The sequence below is a fragment of the Globicephala melas genome, chromosome 5 (assembly GCF_963455315.2).
Source record: "Globicephala melas chromosome 5, mGloMel1.2, whole genome shotgun sequence".
NCBI classification, from domain to species: Eukaryota; Metazoa; Chordata; class Mammalia; order Artiodactyla; family Delphinidae; genus Globicephala; species Globicephala melas.
In genome coordinates, this window is record NC_083318.1 from 75,679,142 (window position 1) to 75,704,401 (window position 25,260).

The 25,260-nt window shown below is 38.9% G+C and overlaps 2 protein-coding genes across 9 annotated transcripts in view; both read left to right on the forward strand.

The window, feature by feature from the left end:
- Positions 1-19,452, forward strand: part of SPMAP2L (sperm microtubule associated protein 2 like) — a 57,912-nt gene extending 38,460 nt beyond the window's left edge. The window contains exons 6-9 of the mRNA XM_030880638.2: positions 3,062-3,173; positions 15,478-15,609; positions 17,510-17,685; positions 19,318-19,452. Coding sequence (XP_030736498.1) covers positions 3,062-3,173; positions 15,478-15,609; positions 17,510-17,685; positions 19,318-19,432 — 535 coding nt within the window. The 3' untranslated portion in view covers positions 19,433-19,452. The remainder of the gene's footprint in view (positions 1-3,061; positions 3,174-15,477; positions 15,610-17,509; positions 17,686-19,317) is intronic.
- A 1,717-nt stretch (positions 19,453-21,169) lies between these two features.
- Positions 21,170-25,260, forward strand: part of LOC115865665 (RE1-silencing transcription factor-like) — a 284,605-nt gene continuing 280,514 nt past the window's right edge. For 6 of the 8 annotated variants that reach the window (XM_060299400.1, XM_060299401.1, XM_060299403.1 and 3 more), the window contains exons 1-2: positions 21,170-21,217; positions 23,122-23,211. The gene's annotated coding sequence lies outside the window, so the exon portion shown is untranslated. Of the gene's footprint in view, positions 21,218-23,121; positions 23,212-25,260 lie in introns of those variants that run through there. The other 2 variants (XM_060299402.1, XM_060299405.1) reach the window with 2 other exon arrangements.

Below are 25,260 nucleotides of genomic sequence, written 5' to 3' on the forward strand. Positions count from 1 at the left end.
CATCATACTAGAGGTTTGAGTCAGGGCAGTTAGGCAAGAGAAAGAAATAAAGCTATTCAGGTTGTAAAGGAAGAAGTATTGATAACTCTCTACTCATAGATGACATGATCTTATATATAGAAAACCTCAGGGAATCCACATGAAAACGATTAGAGCTAATAAATTAGTTCAGGAAGGCACAGAATCCAAGATCAATATACAAAAATCAATTGTATATCTATCCGCTAGCAATGAACAATCTGAAAATAAAATTAAGAAACAGTTCCATTTACAGCAACGTCAAAAAGCACAAAACAATACGTGCAATGGAATATTAGCCTTAAAAAGGAAGAAAATTCTGACAAATGCTACAACATGGATGAACCTTGAGGACATTATGCTAAATGAAATAAGCCAGTCACAAGAAACCAAATACTGTATGACTCCACTTATACACAGTACCAACTGTAGTCAAATTCATACACAGAAAGTAAGATGGTGGTTTTCAGGGGCTAGGGGGTGGGGAGAATGAGGAGTTGTTTAATGGATATAGAGATTTGCATGACAAAAATTGTTCTGGAGGTTGGTTGCACAACGATGTGAATACATTTAATGCTACTGTACTATACACTGAAAAATGGTGAAGATGGTAAATTTTATGTTATATATATTTTAATATAATTAAAAATAAGAACAAAATACTGAGGAATAAACTTAACAAAAGAAGTGCAATGTACGTACACAGAAAGCTACAAACATTGTTGAAAGAAATTGAAGATTTAAATACATAGAAAGACATTCTCTGTTCATGGATTAGAAGTCTTAATTTTGTTATGATGACACTTCTCACCAAATTGATTGACAGATTTAGTACAATCCCTATTAAAAGTCCAGCTCTCCTTTTTGGGTAGAAATTGACAAGGTGATTCTAAAATTCATATAGAAATGCAAGAGACCTAGAATAGCAAAAACAATCTTGAAAAAGAATAACAAAGTTGGAAGACTTACAGCTTCTGATTTGAAAACTTACTAAAAAGCTACAGTAATCAAAACAGTGTTACTGGCATAAGAATAGACATATAGATCAATGGAATAGAATTGAGAGTCCAGAAATAAACCCTTATGGTATATGTCAGTTGATTTTTGACAAGGATGCCTAGACAGTTTAATTGAGGAAGAATAGTCTTTTAAACAAATGGTGCTAGGATAACTGGATATCCACATGCAAAAGAATGAAGTTGAACCCCTACTTCACACCATACACAAAAGTTAATTCAAAATGGATCACAGACCTAAATATGAGAGCTAAAATTATAAAACTCGTAGAAGAAAACATAGGCATATATCTCTATGACCTAAGCAGTGGTTTCTTAGATATGACACCCAAAACACATGTGACAAAAATACAATAAATTGGACTTCATTAAAAGTAAAAACTTTTGTGCATCAAAGGACACTCTCAAGGGAATGAAAAGACAACTCGTAAATTGGGAGAAAATATTTGCAGATCATATATCTGATAAGAGACTAGTATTCAGAATATATACAAAGAATTCTTAATACTGTTCAAAAAAGACAAATAACCCAATTTAAAAAATAAGCAAAGGACTTGAATAGACATTTCTCCACAGAAAATATACAAGGAACAAGAAGCACATGAGAAGATGCTAAATATCATTAGTCATCTTGGAACTGCATGTTAAAACCCTGAGATTCTACTTCACACCTCTAGAATGGCAATAATAATAATAAAGAGAAAATTACTTGGAGAGGATGTGGAGAAATTGAAACCCTCATATATTGCTGGTGGGAATGTAAACTGGTGAAGCTTACGTGGAAAATAGTTTTCCAGGTCCTCAAAATGTTAAACATAGAATTATCATATGATCAGCAACTCCACTCCTAGGCATGTACCCAAGACAGTTGAAAACATATGTTCACACGAAAGCTTGTACATGAATATTCACAGCATCATTCCAAAATAGCCAAAAAGTGGAAGCAACTCAAATGTTCATCAATGGTTGCATGGATAAACAAAATGTGACAAATCCATATAATGGGATATTATTCAACCATAAAAGGAAAGACATACTCATACATGATTCTTAAAAATATGCCAAGTGAAGGAAGCTAGACACAAAACGTGACTTATTTGTATGATTCCATGTATTTGAAATTTCCAGAATAGGCAAATTCATAGAGACAGAAAGTAGATTACTAGTTCCTAGAGGTGGGGAGGGGCTGGGGAGGGGGTAATAGGATGGGATTTTAATAGGTATGGGATTTCTCTTTAGGGTGTTGAAAACGTTCTGAATTTAGGTAGTGGTGATGGTTGCACAATTTTGTGAATATTCTAGAAAGCATAGAATTGTACACTTTAAAAGGGTAACTTCTACGGTATGTTAACTATATATCAAGTTTTAAAACTAACAGACTACCCCTAGAGGGTAATCATATTTATTTGAGAAAACCTTTTTCCATATTAGGTTTGTAGGTTTGTTGGTTGATAGGTTTCTGTTCTGGGAAAGGAGTATGTGGGGAAACCACCGAATATCACCATATGATAATCGGCCAGGTTGCTGGGAGTTATGTCCAGCACTATCTCAAACTGCACTGCAGAGGAGACTGGCCATCACAGAGGGTTCTTGGTAGTGACTGGAATTTTTATCTCAGGGTTTTAATAGGAGGTTTTGGTAGGAAGTGAGGTGTTTTTTAAACTGCAAGTCTCAACCTATCAGTGGATCATGAAATCAATTCCGGTTGTTGTTTTTATGAAATCAAATGAAAATTTAAAAATCAGAATGCATTGCCTAGGGAAAGCATCGTTTCATGATCATTTTGTTTCAGATACACAGATTTACATATATTGTATCACAATATAAAATGTACTTCTTACTGTGGATCATAGTAAAACAACTTTAAGAAACACCAATCTAGTAGAAAGAACACTAATGATTATGGGGAAAGATGTTCCTAAGATAGAAACAATAAATATAATTGATTGGAGGTTGATTATAGCAATGACGAATGCAGTTATTGTTCCTCCAGTGATTATAATATTTCATGTTCCATTTGCATATAGGCCCTTCAGTGATTACTTAAGAGATTCTCTTCAAATCTCTGATCCTTCTCCCCGGATATTACAACTCTCAATACCCAAAGTCACAAATCCAAACTATGTTCCTCCAAGAAGCGTAAGTGGGTCCATGTGAAAGAAACAGTTCCTGATGCACTTTGTAACATGTAGCATGTTTGTAACTGTAATGTGCTCCCCTCTTATTTCTAGATGTGTTTTTTCCTTTTCTTCATGTTTATTTTCCCCTCTTATCAAATGAATTTTTCTGACTATCTGCCCTGTGCCTAATGTATCAGTCAGGATTTGATGAGAGAAGCAGAACCACAATGCATATTATAGAATTAACCTTAAGCAATTGTGGGAGCTGATGAGAAGTCTATGGAAGACTGTTACAGCAGCTGGGACTTGGGTCTGGTCATACATAGATTTGGAGAAATGAGAGAGACTAGGGGTAGTTCAGCAGTCCCCTAGAAGATATTTACTTCAGGAGAGGCAATTATAGGAGAGTCTGGCCTGTTCAGACAAGGGAGGAAGGGCTGATTCTATTGCTAAGGAAGGCTCAGGTATGTTCAGGGCTTCAAAGTCCCCCCTTCATTGGAATGTGCCCTTATGTTCCGATTCCAATTTTTAAGGTCCAATTCCTTCTCAATCATTGCCCTAACTTTAATATAGGAGACCATATAAGTTTGGGAATTCAATTTGTGCTGTAATTCATCCACTCACAGAATTAGATTTTGAGCTTGGTTTTGAGAATTTTCAGTCCTGTGACCATTAAAGATAAGGGTTTCTTTTGGGTAAGTCACAAAAACTTTCTGGTCCCTTAACTATGCCTTAAGGTGGGAATTTAAAGGCCTGAGCTGGTAATTTCTTTCCTCAAGTTCTCCAGTGCACTTAGAAGCAATGAGCCCACCTCACTATACCTCTTTATTTCACTAAACTGATCTCTGTCAGCAGCTGCTTGATTACCAAATCTTGCTTTCTGTTTTGTCAGTGCATGCCACGGATTACCAGTGTCTTTTTTTTTTTTTTAAACGACTGGCAATAGGATCATTAATAGCTTTAAATCTAATCTGCTCAGAAAACAAATTCCAGATGGTCTAGAACCAGTACAGGCATACCTCAGAGATATTTTGGGTTCAGTTCTAGACCACCGCAATAAAGCAAATATTGCAATAAAGCAAGTCACACAAACTTTTTGCTTTCCCAGTGCATACAAAGGTTATGTTTACACTACTGTATTCTATTAAATGTGCAATAGCATTATGTCTAAAAAAACAATGTACACACCTTAGTTAAAAAAATACTGCTAAAAAATCTTAACCATCATCAGAACCTTCAGTGAGTTGTAATCTTTTTGCAATAGTAATGTCAAAGATCACTGATCACATATCAGCATAATATAATAAAAATGTAAAAGTTTGAAATATTGTGAGAATATTTCTTTTTTTTTAACATCTTTATTGGGGTATAATTGCTTTACAATGGTGTGTTAGTTTCTGCTTTATAACAAAGTGAATCAGTCATACATAAACATATGTTCCCATATGTCTTCCCTCTTGCGTCTCCCTCCCTCCCACCCTCCCTATCCCACCCCTCCAGGCTGTCACAAAGCACCGAGCCAATATCCCTGTGCCATGCGGCTGCTTCCCACTAGCTATCTACCTTACTACGTTTGTTAGTGTGTATATGCCCATGACTCTCTCTCGCCCTGTCACAGCTCACCCTTCCCCCTCCCCATAACCTCAAGTCCGTTCTCTAGGAGGTCTGCGTCTTTATTCCTGCTTTACCCCTAGGTTCTTCATGACATTTTTTTTCTTAAATTCCATATATATGTGTTAGCATACGGTATTTGTCTTTTTCTGACTTACTTCACTCTGTATGACAGACTCTAGGTCTATCCACCTCATTACAAATAGCTCAATTTCGTTTCTTTTTATGGCTGAGTAATATTCCATTGTATATATGTGCCACATCTTCTTTATCCATTCATCCGATGATGGGCACTTGTGAGAATATTTCTGACACAGAGATACAAAGTGAGCAAATGCTGTTGTGGGGAAATGGTGCCGATAGACTTGCTTGATGCAGGGTTGCCACAAAACTTCAATTTGTGAAAAACGCAGTATCTGCAAAGTACAATAAAACACAGTATGCCTGAACAAAGAACCCATCCTTAAAGTTCTGATCTGGTTATCTGTTGCTTTATACCAAACCACCCCCAAACTTAGTGATTTTAAACAACAGCCAGGGGGGAGGAGTCAAGATGGCGGTGTGGGAAGCTGCGGAGTTAGCTCTCCCCACAACTAGGGCACCTGCTGGCCGCTGGTGGGGGACTCTAACCACCAAGGAGACGGGAGGAATCCCAGAGTGAACCAGTAGGATGTAGGGGGAATGAGGGAGGAGAAGTGGAGGCCAGAGAAAATCGGCACTCCTGAGGCTGGGGAGATCAGGAGAGGCAGGCGGGAGGGACTCTCCGGGAAGAGCAGGAGAGGAGCAGCAGGTGATCACCTGGCCCACTGGGGCCACAGAGCCTGCTGAGCTCCCAAGCTGGTTCCCCCCCTCCAAAGCCCCATCCAGGCCGCGTGGGTCCTGGGGGCATAGGAGGGAGGCCAGGGAGATCAGGAGTGGCAGCGGGGAGGGGCCATCCAGGAGAAGTGGGAGAGGACCAGAGGGTGATTGCCCTGCTCACTGGGGCCTGGGGAGACTGCTGAGCTCCCAGGCCAGTTCCCTGCCCTCCAAGGCCCCCCACCATTGGTCCTGAGGGCATAGGAGGGAGGCCAGGAGATCAGGAGAGGCAGGCGAGAGGGGCCCTCCCGGACCCCAGACCGGAGCAGTGGGAGAGGAGAGGAGGGAGTTTGCCCCGCCCACTCGAGCCCAGGAAGCCTGTTGGGCTCCCAGGTGAGGTCTCCTGCCCTCTGAGACCAGGGGTACCCGGGGGCACGCCTGGGCCCTTTCTGTTCCTTGAGCCTAAGCCCCACCCCCACAGCCCACAGGGCCTTTTTCAGCCCTGTGGTTCCTGAGCATAGGCCCCACCCACCACCCAAAACTTGCCCTTGCTTAGGCCCCGCCCTCAACAGCCAAGGCCTTTCATGACCTCTTTTTTTTTTTCTTTTCTTTTTAGCATTCAGCAAGTATTATTAAAATGAAGGGAGATTTATGGATGACACTTTGTAACAATCAGGAACTGTTGATTAATAAAGTTAGTTCGTTATTCTCCTGAAACCTAGGCAGCAATGAGAATTGTCAGACGGATCATTTTACTCATTATTTTTGATTAATGCACCCAGATTCTCTGACTCTGAAGGGAAAAAAAAAACCTCCTCCTCTTTTTCACTATTGTGGTACTAACATACCTTCCGGTTATTGATTCATCTATTTTTGCATTCTTTCTAACATATCTGTTAGTTTCCTAGTCTAATTTTATGTTTTACTTTGTTATTGTTTGTTTTTTGTTACCACCCCATGTGGCTTGCGGGATTTTTTTTTTTTTTTTTTCGGTACGCGGGCCTCTCACTGTTGTGGCCTCTCCCGTTGCGGAGCACAGGCTCCGGACGCACAGGCTCAGCGGCCATGGCTCACGGACCCAGCCGCTCCGTGGCATGTGAGATCTTCCCGGACCGGGGCACGAACCCATGTCCCCTGCATCGGCAGGCAGACTCTCAACCACTGCGCCACCAGGGAAGCCCAATTCTAGCAGTTTTTGACAGTGACTTTTAAGAGTCCTAAATAATGCTCGATTTGGTTTCCAAACTTAATTAAATACCTTCAAATACTTTATAAATACATTAAATTTGATTTCTTTTTAAAGTATTTTATTTCAACCATCTACATTAACAAAACCTTCTCAAATATTAAATAATTATTAAAAATCTAATACTTTAAACTTATAAATATAGTGAACCTGAAGTTTTTTAACGTTGTAAGAATTGATACTGACTAAGGTTCTTGGACTCTTTAATCAATAGAAATTGATAAGAGGCCAGATGAGAAATTCAGGTAAGGCTTTACTGGGACTCGTGCTATAGCAGGAGGGAGGGAAAACAAGTAACACATGCCCTTGCTCACTCCCTGAGAGGAGGCGGACTGGTCCCTTAAACAGGGTGAAGATAGGGGCCAATAGGTGGATCGGGCCGGGGGGTGGCATACGTGGTGGGCCCACCCTCTTGGTGGTGCTGGGTACAGGGATCATGCATAGTACCCTACTTTTGCTCCTGGTACCTCAAAAGTGGCAGCTGGGTTTTGGCCTTTTTGTATGTTCTTATTGTTCATAATTTGCCCCAACTGCGCATGCGCGCAGTTCTTTTTAGTCCCTTTTAGTTTATTTGTATTCTGTTGCTCCAGGAGGCATTTGTCAGGGTGGAAGCACTACAGTCAAGGGTCTCAGGTCCCAGCCAGTCTCAGAATGACATAAATTTAAGATTTCAACTTAATGTCATAATTCTAAACAGTTACTCTGTTATATATTTCAAATTGCAATTGTAGTGTTATCACTCTTACAGGCCAAATTCTCTTAAAACATATACCTGCTTTTTATTTTTTATTTATTTTTATTTATTTATTTTTTTGTGTGGTACGCGGGCCTCTCACTGTTGTGGCCTCTCCCATTGCGGAGCACAGGCTCCAGACACGCAGGCCCAGCGGCCATGGCTCACGGGCCCAGCTGCTCCGCAGCATGTGGGACCTTCCCGGACCGGGGCATGAACCCATGTCCCCTGCATCGGCAGGCAGACTCTCAACCACTTCACCACCAGGGAAGCCCCCTGCTTTTTATTTTAATAATATACACTTATTTTTTGTTTTAACAATAATTTCAAATTTACTGAAAATCTGCAAAAGTTAAAGTCCATTGGCTTTATCATTCTCTCTCCTCCGTGGTGTGTGTGTGTGTGTGTATATTTAATCTTTTCCCTGAATCATTTTTGAAAGTTAATGACAGACATCATATACCCCTTTTCCTCAGTACTTCAGTGTGTGTTTGCTAACAAGAGGACATTATCTCATATAACTACCATACTGTTATCAAGGTCAGGAAATTTAACATTGGTATAATACTATAACTAATCTATGGTCCCTGTTCAAATTTCATCAAGTCTTGTACATATTTATTATTAAGACAAAGCATTAATTCTATGATTTTGATTTTCTTAGATTTTTGACAGTTAATTCTAAATCTTCTCAGAGTTTAAAAATAACACACACTCACAAAAGAAATCAAGTTACTATTACAGGTCCCTGAGGTTACTTGCCACCAGAGACTTTGTATGGATACACTGTAGGAAGTCCTTTTACCTCTATGAATGTCATACCAAGTCTCTTTTTATAATAGCTGTTAGGACCTCAAAACTTAAAAAGAAAGGGGTTGGTTTCATAGCTCACTTAATCCATAACTATTTTAATGAGATCTATTTTATTATAAAATTAGTATTTTGTAAAATAAATAATTAATATATTATGTGCAGTAAAAAAAAGGCAGCCCAAATAATGCAAGTGAATATGTAAATAAAAATCACTTTTGTTGTAACACATTTTCGGACTTTATGTGAATCACCTCAAAAATGTTCATACCTTTGATTCAGTCATTTTACTTCTAGAATTTTTATTCTCAGAAAATAATCAAGATTGAGAATGATGGGGGAGAGACATGTTGGTATAATGACCTCATGGATTAGGAGAAATTTCATTTCTCCGATTATTAATAAAGTCATATCGTTCTCTACATTTATTTGCCATGTGTATTTTCCTTTTCTAAATTTGTTCATGGCTTTATTTTTCTACTGGTCTGTTCATTTTTTATTGATTCACAAAATTCTTTACATCTTAGGGATATTAATCCTTCATCTGTTATATATGATGTGCATATTTTTCCCAGCTTGTAACTTGAAAGTTTGGGGTTATAATTTATATAATAATAATATATATAATATACTAAAATTATAATATATGTATAAAATTTTAAATGTATGGATCTTATATAGTTTAATAAGCTTTTAACAAATATATATACCCATTCATTAACCACCATAATCAAGATACAAGAATAAGTATTATTCTTGACTGAGAAGCCCAAATGATCTTTTCTCTTTATTTTGTTAATGTGCATACTTCTGTGCGTAGTTGCTTAGAGTTGGTTTTTTGGTTTTGTTTTGTTTTGCTTTTGCGGCATGTGGGCCTCTCACTGTTGTGGCCTCTCCCGTTGCGGAGCACAGGCTCCGGACGCGCAGGCTCAGTGGCCATGGCTCACGAGCCCCTCCGCTCCGCAGCATGTGGGATCTTGCCGGACCGGGGCATGAACCCGTGTCCCCTCGGACTCTCAACCACTGCACCACCAGGAAAGCCCAGACATTATGAATTTGATTTCCTAATATTTTAGTGAGGAACTTTGCATCTATGTTCATGATGGATAGTGATCTATAGTTAAAAATATATCTGTTGAGTTTTGGAATTAGGGTTATGTTGGTCTTGTAAAATGAGTTGAGAAGTATTTCTTGCTTTTTTATTCTCTGTATATTTGTGTAAGATTCATGTCATTTCTTCCTTAAATATTTGAGATAATTTACCCTTAAATCAATCTGGGCTTAGTGTTTTCTTTATGGGGAGGTTTTTAATTATGAATTAAATTTCTTCAGGTATTCCTTTAGGGTATAGGTCAAATCAGATTTTTTATTTCTTCTTGTGTCTGTTTTGTATTTTAAAAGAATTTGTCCATTCTTCTATGTTGAATTTATTTGCATAAAGTTTTTAATGGTAATATATATATTTTTCTCTTTAAGAGCTTTAAGATATATAGTGGTGACGCTTTAATTCCTGTTTGTTAATTTGTTTTCTCTTTTTATTTCTTGATCAGACCTGCTAGGGATTAACAAATTAGCTTTATTAATCTTTCCAAAGAGTCAACTTTTGTATTTGTTTATTTTTTTCTCAACTGTTTTTAAGAATTTCTTTTACCATTTCTTATAGAGTGGATCATTCAGTTTTTGTTACTCTGGAAATGTTCTTATTTTATTTTTATTTGTAAAGGATATGTTTGTTGGATATGCAAACATATTTTAGGTTGATAACGCTTTAGAGTATCTTTTCATGATCTTCTGGCCTCCATGGTTTCTGGTGAGATGCCAGCTAAAATTATAATTTTTACTCTATATTTAATGTGTCTTTTTCCTTTGGCTATTTTAAGATTTTCTCTTTATCTTTGGTTTTTAGCAGTATGGCTAAATTTGCCTACATATAGTTTTCTTGGTATTTGTCCTACCTGTGGTTCCCTGAAATTCAAGGATTTGTGGGATGTTGCTTTCAATCAAATTTTTCAATAGTTCTGCTATCATTTATTCAGACTTTTTTTCTGTGTCATTCTTTCTCTGAGGCCTCTAGTTATACCTGTGCTATATCATCATATTCTATACCATAGATCACTGAGGTTGTTTTATTTTTTTTCAATATTTTTCTCTATATGCTTTATTTTAAATAATTTATATTCACCTCTACTCAATGGCATCAGTTCTTTTTACCACAATGAACAATCTTCTGTTAATCTCATCCAATGGATTTTTAATTTAGATTCTGTGTTTTTCAGTTCTTGGATTTCCATTTGGTTTTTTAAAAATATATATAATTTACATATTTCTCTTGGACCTTTAATCTCTTCAATCATTGTATCCATCTTCGGACCCCATTCAAGTTTCACTTATTTTTCCTCTATAATATCCTTTATAGAGGAATAATCCAGTTCAAAATCATGTGTTGTCAGGTATCTTTAGTCTCCTTCAGTCTGGAATGGTTCTTCAATCGTTTTTTGCCTTGTTGACCTTGAACACTATTGAATATTACCATCCAGTTATTTTATAGAATAGCGGACAAACTGAATTTGTCTGAATGTTTCTTGTAATTAGGGTAAGATTATGAATCTTTGGTGTTTATTCATATACATACACACATTTTCATCTATATTTATTTCCATATCGATTTATATACGATTTTTCACCTTTACCTCCAATTCTGATCCAACACTACCGAGTTTATTCTTTTCCTCCCTTGCCTTATTTGTAATGCTTGTCTCTGAAAGTTAAAAACCTGGCTCCCATTACCCTTAATACATGTCCTCTCTGTGTATAATCATTCCATCTCTGCTGTCTTCTCTTTCTGCATATGGGCTCTTACACCCCGCACTATGCCACTCAGTCTCTGACACTTCATACTGGGAGGCCCCTTCCCAAAGCTCTGATCTCTTACTGGTATCTCTGATATCTCAATCCCTCTTACTTGGTCGACCCTTCTCTTGATGCTCTGGCCCTAACATCCTGCTATGGGCCACTGTGCCTTCTCCCTTCCCACCAGACTGAGACACCTACCTTGCTTTGCTCTCCCAAATGATCAGGAAGGGTTGAGGATGAACTGCTTTCCTTCTTTCAAGAGTCTTATCCTGTCTAGTTTCTGCCTACTTCTGATTTCTTTCCAGTGCCTTCAAAAAGTTCTGTTTTGTTTTGTTTTGTTTTCAATGTTTTATTCAGAGTCTCTAACTGTTATAGGTAAGAAGATTAGTTCAATACAAGCTACTCTGCTATTACTGGAAGCAGAACTTCTAATTTGCCTTTTAATTTTGTTTTGGTTATCTTGAGGTTAAAATTTTATGTGTGGTAAAACCCATAATCTTATTATTTTGAGGTTTCTTCCATTGCTTTATGATTAGAAAATTCTACCCCAAAAGAATTCAGAAAATCACCCCCAGTAGTGTGCTTGTACTGGCTCACAAGAGCTGATGGTACACATCTCTTTCTAACTTTGCATTTAGTGAGATCCATCACCTTCATAGTTTGAAATTGACCATGGTGGGAATTTTTGCACCATAGAAATTGGCAAGCACTACAAATCAGTCTTTTTTCTCTGAGGAGCTAACTGTTAAACATTTACCTGCACACCACTGGTCACCTCTATTTTCCTGTACTATTTTTGTGGTTTCTTTTTATTTTTAAAGTAGATAATTCCTCAACTTATTTGAAGTATATTTCTATGTAAAATATGGGGTAAGAATCTGCTTCTCCCCCATGATTGCCCCAGCCTTTATTTGTTCACTGCCACAGTTATTATATACCACAATGTTATTTATACTAGGGCAACGGTTTTCAAAAATGTGACCCAGGTATGCATAAAGGTTTCCCAGAACCTTTTAAGTAATCTGCAAGTTCAAAATTATGCACAAGTAGAAGGTTCACTCAATGTGTAAGATAGGCAAATGGATTTTATGGTAATGGAGTATGAAAAGTTCCTTGACAGTTTCAGATTGTACATTGCAACTCTTATGGGTTTTTTTTGTTTTTTTTTTTTGCGGTACACGGGCCTCTCACTGTTGTGGCCTCTCGCGTTGTGGAGCACAGGCCCCGGACGCCAGGCTCAACGGCCATGGCTCACGGGCCCAGCCACTCCGCGGCATGTGGGATCTTCCCGGACCGGGGCACGAACCTGTGTCCCCTGCATCGGCAGGCGGACTCTCAACCACTGCGCCACCAGGGAAGCCTGCAACTCTTATTTTTAAGAAACTACCCTTTGTCAAGTTTTATTTTAGTATCAAAGAAGAGTATCCACAACTATCTGAAAAAGCTGTTGAAATATATTCTTTTCCAGCTAGTACGGGGAACTGGATTTTCTTCATATACTTCAACCAAAAAACAGTGTCTTCTTAAACCAGATATTAAAGAGATTTGCAAAACTGTAAACATATCAGTCTTGTCACAGTTTTTTTTGTTTTGGAAAATATAGTTCTTCGTCATAAAAAATATTTGTATTTCCATGTAATGGGTTCTTTTTACTTGAAATAATAAATGTTCTTAAATGTCTCAGTCTTTGGAAGCCCTCAGTCACTTTTTAAGAGGGTAAAGAACGTTACACATCAAATTTATACAATTAAAAAAAAGTGTAAATGGGCTCTAGACCAAAAAAATTGAGAACCACTGTATTAGATAATATTTCTGAATTCTCTATTTGGTTACACTGATCTATTTTTATGCAAGTATCATTTTGCTTAAATTATTGTAAATTTAAAAATATTTTAGGGCTTCCCTAGTGGCGCAGTGGTTAAGAATCTGCCTGCCAATGAAGGGGACACAGGTTCGAGCCCTGGTCTGGGAAGATCCCACATGCCACAGAGCAACTAAGCCTGTGTGCCACAACTACTGAGCCTGCACTCTAGAGCCCGGGAGCCACAACTACTGAAGCCTATGCACCTAGAGCCCATGCTCCGCAACAAGAGAAGCCACTGCAATGAGAAGCCCGTGCACCGCAACGCAGAGTAGCCCCCACTCGCCACAACTAGAGAAAGCCCACGTGCAGCAACAAAGACCCAATGCAGCCAAAAATAAATAAATAAATTTATTTTAAATATATATATATATATATGTATATTAGAATAGGGTAGGTTATGTATACCCTTTTCTTCTTTTGGCCATACTTTCTTATTGTCCTTCTGGCTTCCCGCTTCAGTCTTTCTCCCACATGCCTGACAGATTAATCTCCAGCCCTGACCATGCTTCCTCTCCAGTGAAAAGATTTCATGGTTCTTCGCTAGCTGTGAGCAGTGCCCTCCACATCTAACCTAGTTTCAGATGTATTTGCAAGCCTGATCTCCCTGCCTGACCAGACACAATCTGCTCCATGCCTCCTTGCTTCTGTGTCCAGACTTTCCCTTCAATCTTCCTTCCTTCATTCTCCCTATCTTTTCTCCTCCCTCTACTTGTCAGAATCTGATCCTTCCTTCAAGGCCCAATTTAATATCTCTTTATCCATGAAAAGAGAATTCTTCTTGGATTCTCCCACATTTCCTCTGATATTCCTCAAAACTTTATTCTCTTTTATGGATATCAAATAATCAGTGATTTGCTTATAGGTTTATGATTCCTTCTAAGTTGAAAACTACTTTAAGGAAAGGTACTGGTTTATTATTCTTTGTTTTGTCTTACATAATATAATTAAGAGATATTTGTATAACGAATTAATGAATGATTGTTTTATTTCCTTTTTGATTGTAAGCCTTAATTGAAGGCACTGGTTGTCATATATTTTTTTGATTTTCCAAGAGGCTGATAGGGGACAAAGCTTTATTCATTGGAAATGCTTGATTAGTACTTCATGGTATTGTGTAGATAGATAGGACCTTTGTTTGAATCCCAGCTCTGCCACTTACAAACTATATAAAGTTAAATAAAATGCCAAACTTCACAATACCTTGGTTTCTCCATTAGTGAAATAGAAATAAAAATGATATGCAGGTGAGAAATAAATGAATTAATAGGTATAAAATACTGTCTGTGTTAGTATCATCATCGTCATCATTTTTATTTATTTATTTTTGACTGTGTTGGGTCTTCATTGCTGGGCACAGGCTTTCTCTAGTTGCAGCGAGCAGGGGCTACTCTCTGTTGCGGTGCACGGGCTTCTCATTGCAGGGGCTTCTCTTGTTGCAGAGCACAGGCTCTAGGCACGCGGGCTTCAGTAGTTGTGGCACGTGGGCTCAGTAGTTGTGGCTCGCAGGCTCTAGAGCACAGGCTCAGTAGTTGTGGCATACGGGCTTAGTTGCTCCGCAGCATGTGGGATCTTCTCGGACCAGGGCTCGAACCCGTGTCCCCTGCACTGGCAGGCAGCTTCTTAACCACTGCGCCACCAAGGAAGTCCATCGTCATCATTTTAAACAACATAAGAAGGGGTTTGGAACATAACTTGTGTGTTAATTTTCTACCCACAGTTAAAACCCTATTTCATTTCCAGTTATTGATTATATTCCCACCTCAAAGTTTTGTGGTAAGTTTTGAGTTTGGATATAAGTAATTTAAATAGAAGACGATGTAATTTGAACACATTTCCACAATTAAGGTAGTGAGGAGTGTCTTGGGGGACCAGTACAACATTGTCTATGGAGATATGGTTCTGTTCTGCCTTTCTTCCTCTTGTCTTTGGTTACTTTGTATTGTCCATTCCAATTAGAAGAGAGCTACTTAAATTCATTTTAAGCATGGGGATTTGTAATAATGTGAATTCCAATTTCCAAAGGGCAAGATAATTAAGAACAGAGCAGAGCTCTCCCCCTTATAGTGTTCTCATGTGATAGGGCTGAGAACTTCCCTCTTGGCTGAGTTTATTGTTCTAGTAATCAGCATTGCCATTTATCTCTTAGTCCATTTGTGTACTTGTCATTTTCTCCCCATCTTTAGTTTCACAGTAAGTTCCAAAAAATCTGGGTTGGAATTTATACAACCTAGTTTGAGAAGGATGGAAACTGATCCTTTCAGCTATGATCATAGGTTACTGCAGTATTCTCATCCTTTTTGCTGGATTTACTGAGAAGTCTGGTCCAGTGGTCAGATACTACTTTGTAACTTTGATTGCGATAGTGTTTATTGATTGATGCTTACAGGTACTGTTTTCTTTTTCTCCCCTAGACTAAAACCAAAATTGCGACGTCTGCCCTGACTGCTGTTGCAACTCCAAGAACTGTAGACCTTGCCTATCCAAGGATTAAGATAGAGGGTCTGTGCTTTGAAAGAGAAAGAATTGAAATGCCCATCCGTCCTGTAAGCCATCATTACCTTGGCATCCTTCAGCTCACTTTCTGTTTGTTCCTAGGGTGTTGTTTTGCTTCTATAGGGTATAGACCAAAGTCATTGGAAAAGAAAACCTTGAAAGAGTGGTCTGTGGCAGGAAGGAAGACCTAGCTGCAAGATATGGAGAGGGGCTGCAGGTAGAGGGTGAAGAGCATGGACTTTGGGGTCAGTAAGAGCTGGGTTCAAATTCCTGCCTCACCACTACTAGTTGTGTGATGTTGTAATAACCTTCCTGAGCGTTATTCATTCAATAAGGATTTGAATCTCTACTGTGTGCCCAGCACCGTGCCCAGTGAACAAGATGGAAAGAGACAGAAAATAAATAAGGAAACAGATAAGATAATGTCAGGTAGTGGTAAGTGCTATGAAGAAAATAAAATGGAAAAAAATAAAAAATAAAATGGGAAATGAGTGACTATGGCTGGGGGTGGAGAATAAGCTTCTTTGCATACGGTAGTCAGGGAAAGCCTCTCTTAAGGAAGGGATATTTGAGCTGAAACCTGAATAATGAGAAGGAGTCAGCTAAGTGAAGATCTGAGAAGAGAATGTTCTAGTAGAGGGAAGAGCACATGACAAAGTCCTTAAGTAGGATAGCTTTGAAGTTGGGTGGAGCAAGGTGAGCAAGGGGATTGTGAAGATAACAGTTCCCAGTTTCAGGGCTGTTCGGACTTGTGATAATAGATAAGGCAGGTGCTCAGCACAGAGCCTGGCACGCTCAGTGGATTGTTCGGGGGTTTTAAAAAATCCTTTAAAAAAGTGATGCCATGGCACATAATCATACTCTGAGAACCCAAACTAATCTGTATCAGTGCAAATATAGAACATTTTCAGGGCTACTGAGTGGTGTTTGCTGTGGTCCTCATTCTTTTGAATGAGCACTTGAGAGAGGGAATAGTAGCTATATGTCATCTTTCCTATTTTACCAGTAAAGCAACATAATAGAAAGGCCTCCTGGCGGATGTGGTTTCCAAAGTAAGACCAAAGGGAGTTGATGAGTCAGTCAGTCAGAATATATTTATTCAGCACCAGTTATACAACAGAGCCTAGTCTAGCTTTTGGCAAACAAGTACTTCTCTCAAGTGGCTTATATTCTGGTGGGGAAAAATAGACAGTAAACATAACCAACAATGAAATAAATGAGCTAAGTCAGGTGTTGTTAAGTGCTATGAAGAAGATTAAATAAGTACTGTGGAAGAGGGTAGTTAGAAAGGCTGATATATCTTGGATGGTCAGGGAAGAACTCCTTGAGGATGTGATGTTTGAGTCTAGGGACTTGAATGACGAAGAGGCAGCCATGACAAGATTGAGGAAAGAGGGTTTCAAGCAGAACTAGTAAATGCAAAGGTCCTGAGGTGGAAAGAGCTGGGCCAGAGGGGCCTTGTGTGACTAGGGTCATAGTGATTGAGGTGGGGATGGGAGGAAGGTGAGGTTGGAGGAGGGTATAGTAGGCAGATCATGTAGGACCTTCTAGGCCACGGTAAGGAGCCTAGGTGTTATTCTTAGCAAAATGGAAAGCCACTGGAAGATTTTAAACACTGTGAGTGACATGATCTGGCTTGGGCCTTGGAAAGTACTTCCCTCATGAAGTTGTTACAGTGATTGCATGGGAATGATTTAGGCAGATCGCTGAGAGCACTGTCTAGCTCATGGAATACACTTGTTAAAATGCTCCTTCTCTCCCTCAGTAACTGCTGTGTGAAGGCTGGGTTGTGGAGGAGTGAGAATGGAAGCAGGGAGATCAGTTAGGAGAGTCTGTTACAGTAATCCAGGAGAGAAAGGATGGTGACTCGATTAGGGCTATAGTTGAAAATAGAGGGAGACGTGGTGAAATTTGAGGTATGTTTTTGTGTCGTTTTGTTTTCCACTATAGATATCCTGTGCTGCCTTGCTCGCCAAACCTAGCTCTCGAATACTAGCTCTAGCTAAGCCCAGGCCTCTTCATCAAGATTATTTACCTCCCCGGGATGCCTACTGGCCAGTATCTTGTGCTGCTATCCATTCCAAGATATCTCCCAGAATTCAAGAACTAGCTAATCCAAATACAAGGTATGTCAATCTGAGGCTAAGATGGGACAGGAAAGGCAGGGGGTGCTAGGGACAGGGAAAAGTTGACCTATTAAGTTCAGTGAAATGAATCATAGAAATAGTAAAAATTTTAAAAATCATCTTATTTGTTACATTTATTGTGACAAATCTATGGTCTTCTTACCATAAATATAAGGCGACAGTTAAAGGGTTAGTGGACTAGTATTGAACTTTAGACCTAGGAGACAACTCTGTAATTATGGATATGGGATTATTTATCTAACATATATTGATAAGGATTATTTATCTAACATATATTGATCTAATAAGTTGCGGAACAGAAACATAATATGTTGTAATTTGTGTAAGAAAAAAATACATATATGCCATATATTTGCTTACATATGCCTATACTATCTCACAGGAGTATGTAAGAAGCTAGTAACAATGGTTACTTTGGGGGCCTAGGGAGCCAGGATGGTAGGAAGACTTATTTTTCACTAAATAGGCTTTTGTATTTTTCAATGTTTTTGCATCATGTACATGTATGAACTATTTCAAATAAATCAGAAAATATATTCAACAAAGAAGAAATTGCCTCTAATTCCTACTCATTTTTTAGAAGACCTCTCAACTTGCCTGAACCTCAATTCATTTTGTTACCTTCGGGGGATAATACCTGATCCCCTTTTTAAAGCACCATCAAGAAAACCTAACTGAAAAAGTAGTAGTCTTGAGCTCAGGGAATAGGAAATGTGTTTGGTCTTATATAATAAAATATTTTTAAAAAATTTTTTAATTTTTATTTTATTTTTTTAATAAATTTATTTATTTATTTATTTTTGGTTGCCTTGGGTCTTTGTTGCTGTGCATGGGCTTTCTCTAGCTGCAGCGAGCAGGGGCTACTCTTCGTTGCGGTGCGCGGGCTTCTTATTGCGGTGGCTTCTCTTGTTGTGGAGCACGGGCTCTAGGCGCACGGGCTTCAGTAGTCGTGGCTCGCAGGCTCTAGAGCGCAGGCTCAGTAGTTGTGGTGCACGGGCTTAGTTGCTCTGTGGCATGTGGGATCTTCCCGGACCAGGGCTCGAACCCATGTCCCCTGCATTGTCAGGCGGATTCTTAACCACTGCACCACCAGGGAAGTCCAGATTTTTATAATGTGTTTTTCCTTAAAAAAAAAAGTTCAACATCAAATGAAATGACATTCATTCTCTGTACACTGACAAAGGAAAGTGAGGAGTAAGACCAAGTGCTCAAGAGTCTGTCCTGGTAGCAAGATTATTATTTGGTGGTTAAGGTATTAAGGATGAAAACTTAAAAAAATTGATTTCTTTAAGTTCACCAGTGGATTGTCTGGCTTGTTTTAACATCGTCAAATTATTGAGAAATTTCCAGAATTTACTTTCTATGGAAAGAGGAAAGCCTTCGGAATCTGACACATATACACATCTAGACTTGACCACAGGTCACTCTTACAACGTCCCTGAGCCTTCATTTCCTCATATGTATAGTGGAGGTCATGATACCTGTTTTATGTGGTGCTTAAGAAAATCAAAATGAGATAATATAGTGCCTAACACATAGTGGATGCCTGAGAAATGTTAGTTCCCTTTTCTGTTCATCTTATTTTAGGTCAAATCCTTTTTTCCATTTCAGGACTCCTGTGCGTATTGTATATTACGATCCAGAAGTCTTTAAAGTCAAGCCAGCTGCTTTGAAAGCACAGTGTTCTCCGAGGATCCATGAGTTGGCACAACCTCTTACGCGTTAAGCACAGAAAGCCACATCAGTCAAACTCATTATGTTTCTAGAAGACATATTAGATGACTTAGTTCCCTTGTCTGGTACTGTCAGTTTATAGCCCCCACTCCCTCAAAGCACACGAGACCTCTAGGGAACACTACTGCTGCTGTTACCGGTAATCATGTCTTTAGCAGGTCTGGGGACTCCAGCATGCAATAAAAGAGAAAATGATAGCCTGCCTTATTATCCTTACTATCTCCTCACGTGCATCTTGGCTGTCTCATTGCTCTGACTGACCTGAAGATACATTCTTCCTTATATTTGCTGGTTTTGCTTTTCTTTTCCCCGTGAGATCTGTGTTCTCCAGTAGCTGATCTCACCTCAGTGCCTTCTCTAATAAATCCTGAGAACTGAAATCATTCCTTGTGTTACTTTTCCAACGTCCCCTCATTACCAAGAAATAACACTGAAATGGTGAAGCCTTTGTGGCTAAGTCAAAATGCTTTATATAATCTGTAGATGAAATTGAGAGAGTACGTTACCTTAAATGATCACATCTCCACCAACTTCTGTTCCTTCACTCATGCTCAGTGTCATTTATCATGAATGACAGAAGAAGCTAAACATTTGGTAAGCATTATAATGCTTTGTCAGATTGCATCTGCCCAGAGTTTTTATTTCATTTGCTTTATTCTCTCCATGGATTAGTATTTTACAAAGTAAACTAACTTTTATGGCCTACCTAGATTTACATGAAAATGAACTTGTTTGAAAACCAGTTTTACAGATGAATGAGTTCTATCTCTAAGGCCTTTATGTTAAAGAGATAACTAGTGTCGTGGAGAGGCAATACCATACAATAGTTTTGGTTGGTTTTTGTTTTAGTATTTTTTTTTTTTTTTTTTAGGTAGGAAAAAAAGGTAGGTGTATTGATTAAAATGAAGCTAAATTCTTTTCCTAGCTCTAATGAAAATAAACAAGTCTAGAGCTATTGAATTTGAATCCAACAAACAGGAAGAGAGACAGTCACTTTTCACGGTCATTGCTTTTTGAGATAGGCCCGTGGTATATTTGTCCATCCTTGGATTGCACAGCAAGTGTATTTTTTGTACTATTGGAATAAATCACCTAAATTGCCCAAATTGAACCTAGTATGTAAATTGATCACTGCAGGACAAAAAGTCCAACTGGAATTTGTCTGGGTCTAGAATAAGTCATGACATTTATAAAACCCAAGTACATTTCTGAGATACCTTCAATGTTTGTATGTTTCAGAACATGATGAAATGTATCCATTAAAAAGTACTCTGAAGAGATGGACCTCCAGCAAGGTGTCATGGGAGCTCCAGTGACCACACTCTCCAGTGAATGTTATTATTTTTTTAAATTAAAGCCTCTGGAAATGGCCCTTAGGACAAACAACAAATGAGGAAAAACATCTATTCAGGGATATCTATGAAAATTCAGTAAGAAAGGTGAGAGTCTGTGATATTCAAACTACATGTAAGCAGATTGTTTCTTGCCATGAATTACGGTTCTGTTTTTAAATTCAGATTTAAAAATTAATTTATAATTCAAATTAAATTATATTCACCTTTTGCCTATTTCCTCCCTTTGACTTGGATACAAGAATCTTAGAGCCTAATGAATGTAATGTTCAAACATGGTGAGCCCCTCAGCAAGTAAAATGCCTAGCATCACGACTAGTCATAGCAGGAAACCAAGCAATAACAGCTGCCACCATCATCACCTCCTCCGCCACCACCGCAGGAGATTGACAGCTCATCTGTGCCCCTCTTCTGCTTGGTTTCCGGTACTTTAATCTGAATTTATTTTTACTTGTTCCGTGGAGTGTATATGTGTGTGCATGTTCATAAACGTGTGTCTGTATTTGTCTTTATTACGTGTTTGCGTGTAAACTGAAAACTTCCTGAATCCGTTAAAGAAGTGGTTAAATTATAATTAAATAATCTCATTGAGGAATACTACAGAGGCCTGTGATTAACTACCAAAAGTTATAATAACTTCGCTAAGAAGCTCAAATGTCTTCTCACCCCTTTTAGCTGTCGAGTGTAATAGCTGTAAATGTCCACCTTTCTGCAGCTTTTATTCCCAGACTACTGTATTAACTGTCTCTGTTAAGCCTTGGAGTGATTTTCAGCTCCTTGTTAGGAGAAAGATGGAGAATGTTATTATTAGATTTGTGAAATTTAGGTAAGTTAAGATTGTTCATTTTGGAATATGCCATCAGTGAGACTATTCATGGTCTACCTAAACTATCGAAGGATTTTTTTTAAAGCCACTAGTTCAGGAAGGCCTGAAATTCCTCAGGACAAAAGATGAAGGTTAAAACTGTTTTTTTCTGCCTTACCTGATAATATTCCCTTCTTCCCTCCTCTGGTTCTCGAAAACAAAATGAAAGCTTAACTGAAAGTTCCCACTAGATAAGTTTAATTAAACAGCATTTTGTTATACTTGACTATCATTGTACCCCTAACTCAAGCATCTGAATAATTATTTTCTATTTTCATAACTCAGGTATAGACTAACTTCACATTGAATTAATCATTAAAGCAAAGCTCATTAAAATGCTGATATAAAATATGTTTTGTTTTGATTTCTTGAACAGTAGGAAAAATTAAATATATTCATCTAAATATTCAAAAGAGAAGGTAGTGTTAAAATTTGTATGAAGAAAGGCAACTGACCTTAAAGTACCAAAATGAATACCTCTATTTAATAAATAACAGCACATTTTACAGGGAGGTAAAAAGGAAAGCATTCCATTGTTAATGGGTGTTGTATTTTACTAAATTTAAATAGTGTACTAGTGAGTAATAATTGACCACTATTACTCTGATAGTTATAATTGAAAAGTAAGGGGCTTCCCTGGTGGTGCAGTGGTTAAGAATCCGCCTGCCAATGCAGGGGACACGGGTTCGAGCCCTGGTCCGGGAAGATCCCACATGCCGCGGGGCAACTAAGCCTGTGCGCCACAACTACTGAGCCCGCGAGCCACAACTACTGAAGCCCACGTGCCACAACTACTGAAGCCCACACGCCTAGAGCCTGTGTTCTGTGACAAGAGAAGCCACCTCAATGAGAAGCCCACGCACCGCAATGAGAAGCCCACGCACCGCAATGAAGAGTAGTCCCTGCTCACCACAACCAGAGAAAAGCCTGCGTGCAGCAACGAAGACCCAGCATAGCCAAAAATAAAATAAATAAAATCTATTAAAAAAAAGAAAAGTAATATCAAAGAAATACCTCACATTTAAGTAATAATTTTAACCTCTTTAATTCCCAAATATTATTAGTTTTACCTTCAATTACACTATAAGAAGGGATAGAGAAGACATTCTACTTTGTTTAGATTTCTTACTGAAAAACAGAACTAGAAGTTATGTACCTTTATTTAACTATAAAAGTGCTAAACTATGAATCATCCAGGTGTTGTTTTATTGTGATTTAACCATGGATTTAATGCTTTTCTTGAACAATCAATGAAATGTTCGGTACTCTGGATTTTTATCTGAAGGACTGAAACTAAACATGTTGAACAATCTCTCCAGATTGTTTTAAAAATTAGTAGCAATTCTAAATAGCTTCTTTTGGAACTAAGAGGAAGAATTTTATATAACTATATAGATTATATAATTATATAATTTTAAATATATATATATATATATTTACCTCAACCACTTTTTTTTTTTTGAGGTGAGATTGGTATATGACATCATATGGTAGATTTGAACTTGAATTTTGGAATCAGACCTGGGTTTGTATCCCACATGGATCATTTACCAGGTATGTGATTTTGAAAAAATTCCCTAACTCCCTGTGCCTCAGTTTCTTTATGTATAAAGTGAGCTCCTGTGGCATTATTGTAAAGAGTAAATAAGAACATTATGTAATAAAGTATGAATTGGAAAAAATTGTTTAAAATTTAGCTCCTTTTGCCTTCTAAGGGGGGAGTGGCATACTTCATATCACTGGGAAAAGAAATATCTTTATGGCTTGATTCATACATTAAATGAATGTTTGTTTGATGTCTTTGCTTTGCCAGGCACTGTGCTAGGCACTAAAGCTGTCATAGTAAGCCAGACATATATGGGCTCTGCTCTCATAGGCTATTTAGCCAATTGGGAGACATGGATGTTATTCACACATTCACAAATAAATGTAAAATACAGCAGTGGCAAGTGCTATGAAGGAGAGGTTATAGTGCTATAAAATGACAGAATAGAGAACTTTGACTCCCTTGGGAAGGTGAGGGAAGGATTCTTTAATGAAAGGACGTTGGGCTGGAATCTAAAAATTAAGTAGTGTTAACTAACAAAGAAAGGACAGGAAATCAGTCCAGGTAGTGGGAAATGTGGTTAGTGGATATTTGTTGATTTGGGGGCGACCCTGCACCCATTCCTCCTCCTTCTGGTAAGAACTCCCAATTTTCTTTGGGGGATTTCTCTTCATCGATAAAGGTTTATTGAGACTTTTATTCCAGGTACCCTGGCCGAGGGATGGGCATGTGACCTGAGCCAGCTCATTGAACTGTCCTCTGGGGCTTTGGATCATGGGCAGAGCGGTGCAGAGGCAGGGGTAGTTGGAGGCGGTCGTTCCCAGTAGTGGTGCCCTGATGAGACTTCACTGTTCTCCTCCTACTTTTGATACCTGGAGCTGCCCAGGCCCCCACCGCGGCCCTCCCCTGTTCATCTGCCTCAGGAGCTGTGCACAGCCTTGCAGTAAATCCCCTGTGGCAGATGGGTAGAGGTGTTGGGGATTGAAAGGCCAGCGTGGCTCAGATGGGAAGAAAAAAGGGGTTGTGTGATCAGTGAGGAGGCAGCAGATGGAAGCCAGACTGTACAGGGCCGTGGAGGCCACCTTGAAGATTTTAGTCTTTATACTAAAACCAGTGGGAGCTGTTGAAATAATTTAAGCATGAGGATAATGTAACCATGGTTGCCTTTTGAAAACATTACTTCTACAAATAAATTGGGGAGGGGGCAGTGGAGGTAGATAGACCAAGTTAGGAGGCTACTTAGTAGATCAGAGGAAAGATGAAAATAGTTTGGTGGTACCATGGTGGAGATGCAAGGAAGAGACAGGCCTTGAGAGATATTTGAGGAGGTGTATTTTCACAGGATTTGGTGACGGATTGGATGTGGGGTTGGGGAAAGAAAAGCATTCAAGATAATTCCTCGATTTCTAACTTATGAAACAATATATAGATAGTGAGGGTCTGAATATACAAGTGGACAATGGCCAGGCCACATATGACAGTAGAACTCTGACTCACCACCTGTGCAGCAACCAGGTCAGGAATCCAAACCACAGCCTCTGCAGCAATCAGCCCAGAATGGTCAGGATCTGGCCAGTGGTCCTAATTGATACCTATTTTTTGCCCCCACTTCCATCTCAGGACCAAGTAGAGAAAGCCAAATATATTCCCCAAGCCAATCGCATAGGATGCCCTGTTTCTAGTTAGGCAGTCTCCACCTTCCCCATGCCAACAGGGTCTAACAGAGTATTCCTAAAGCCTCCATCCCCTTCCCCCCTTGCCCCCCCCCCCACTATAAAGCTGTCCCACTCCTCTGCCTTTGAGTCTCTGCCAACTGCAAGTAATGGTGGCTGACTCCCTGGCCATAGCAGGCTCTGAATAAACAGCCTGGGTGTGTTCTCATTTGACTGATCTTTCCCACAACAGTGAGCCCTTCACTGACGTAGGGAACACCGGGAGATGACCAGAAGAAAAGAGTGGAAAAGCATGAGTTCAGTTCAGGACACTTAGATTAGAGGACACCTTTGAGACATCTAAAAGGAGATGGCGGCTGCAGGGCTGTATTATGACTTTCAGGG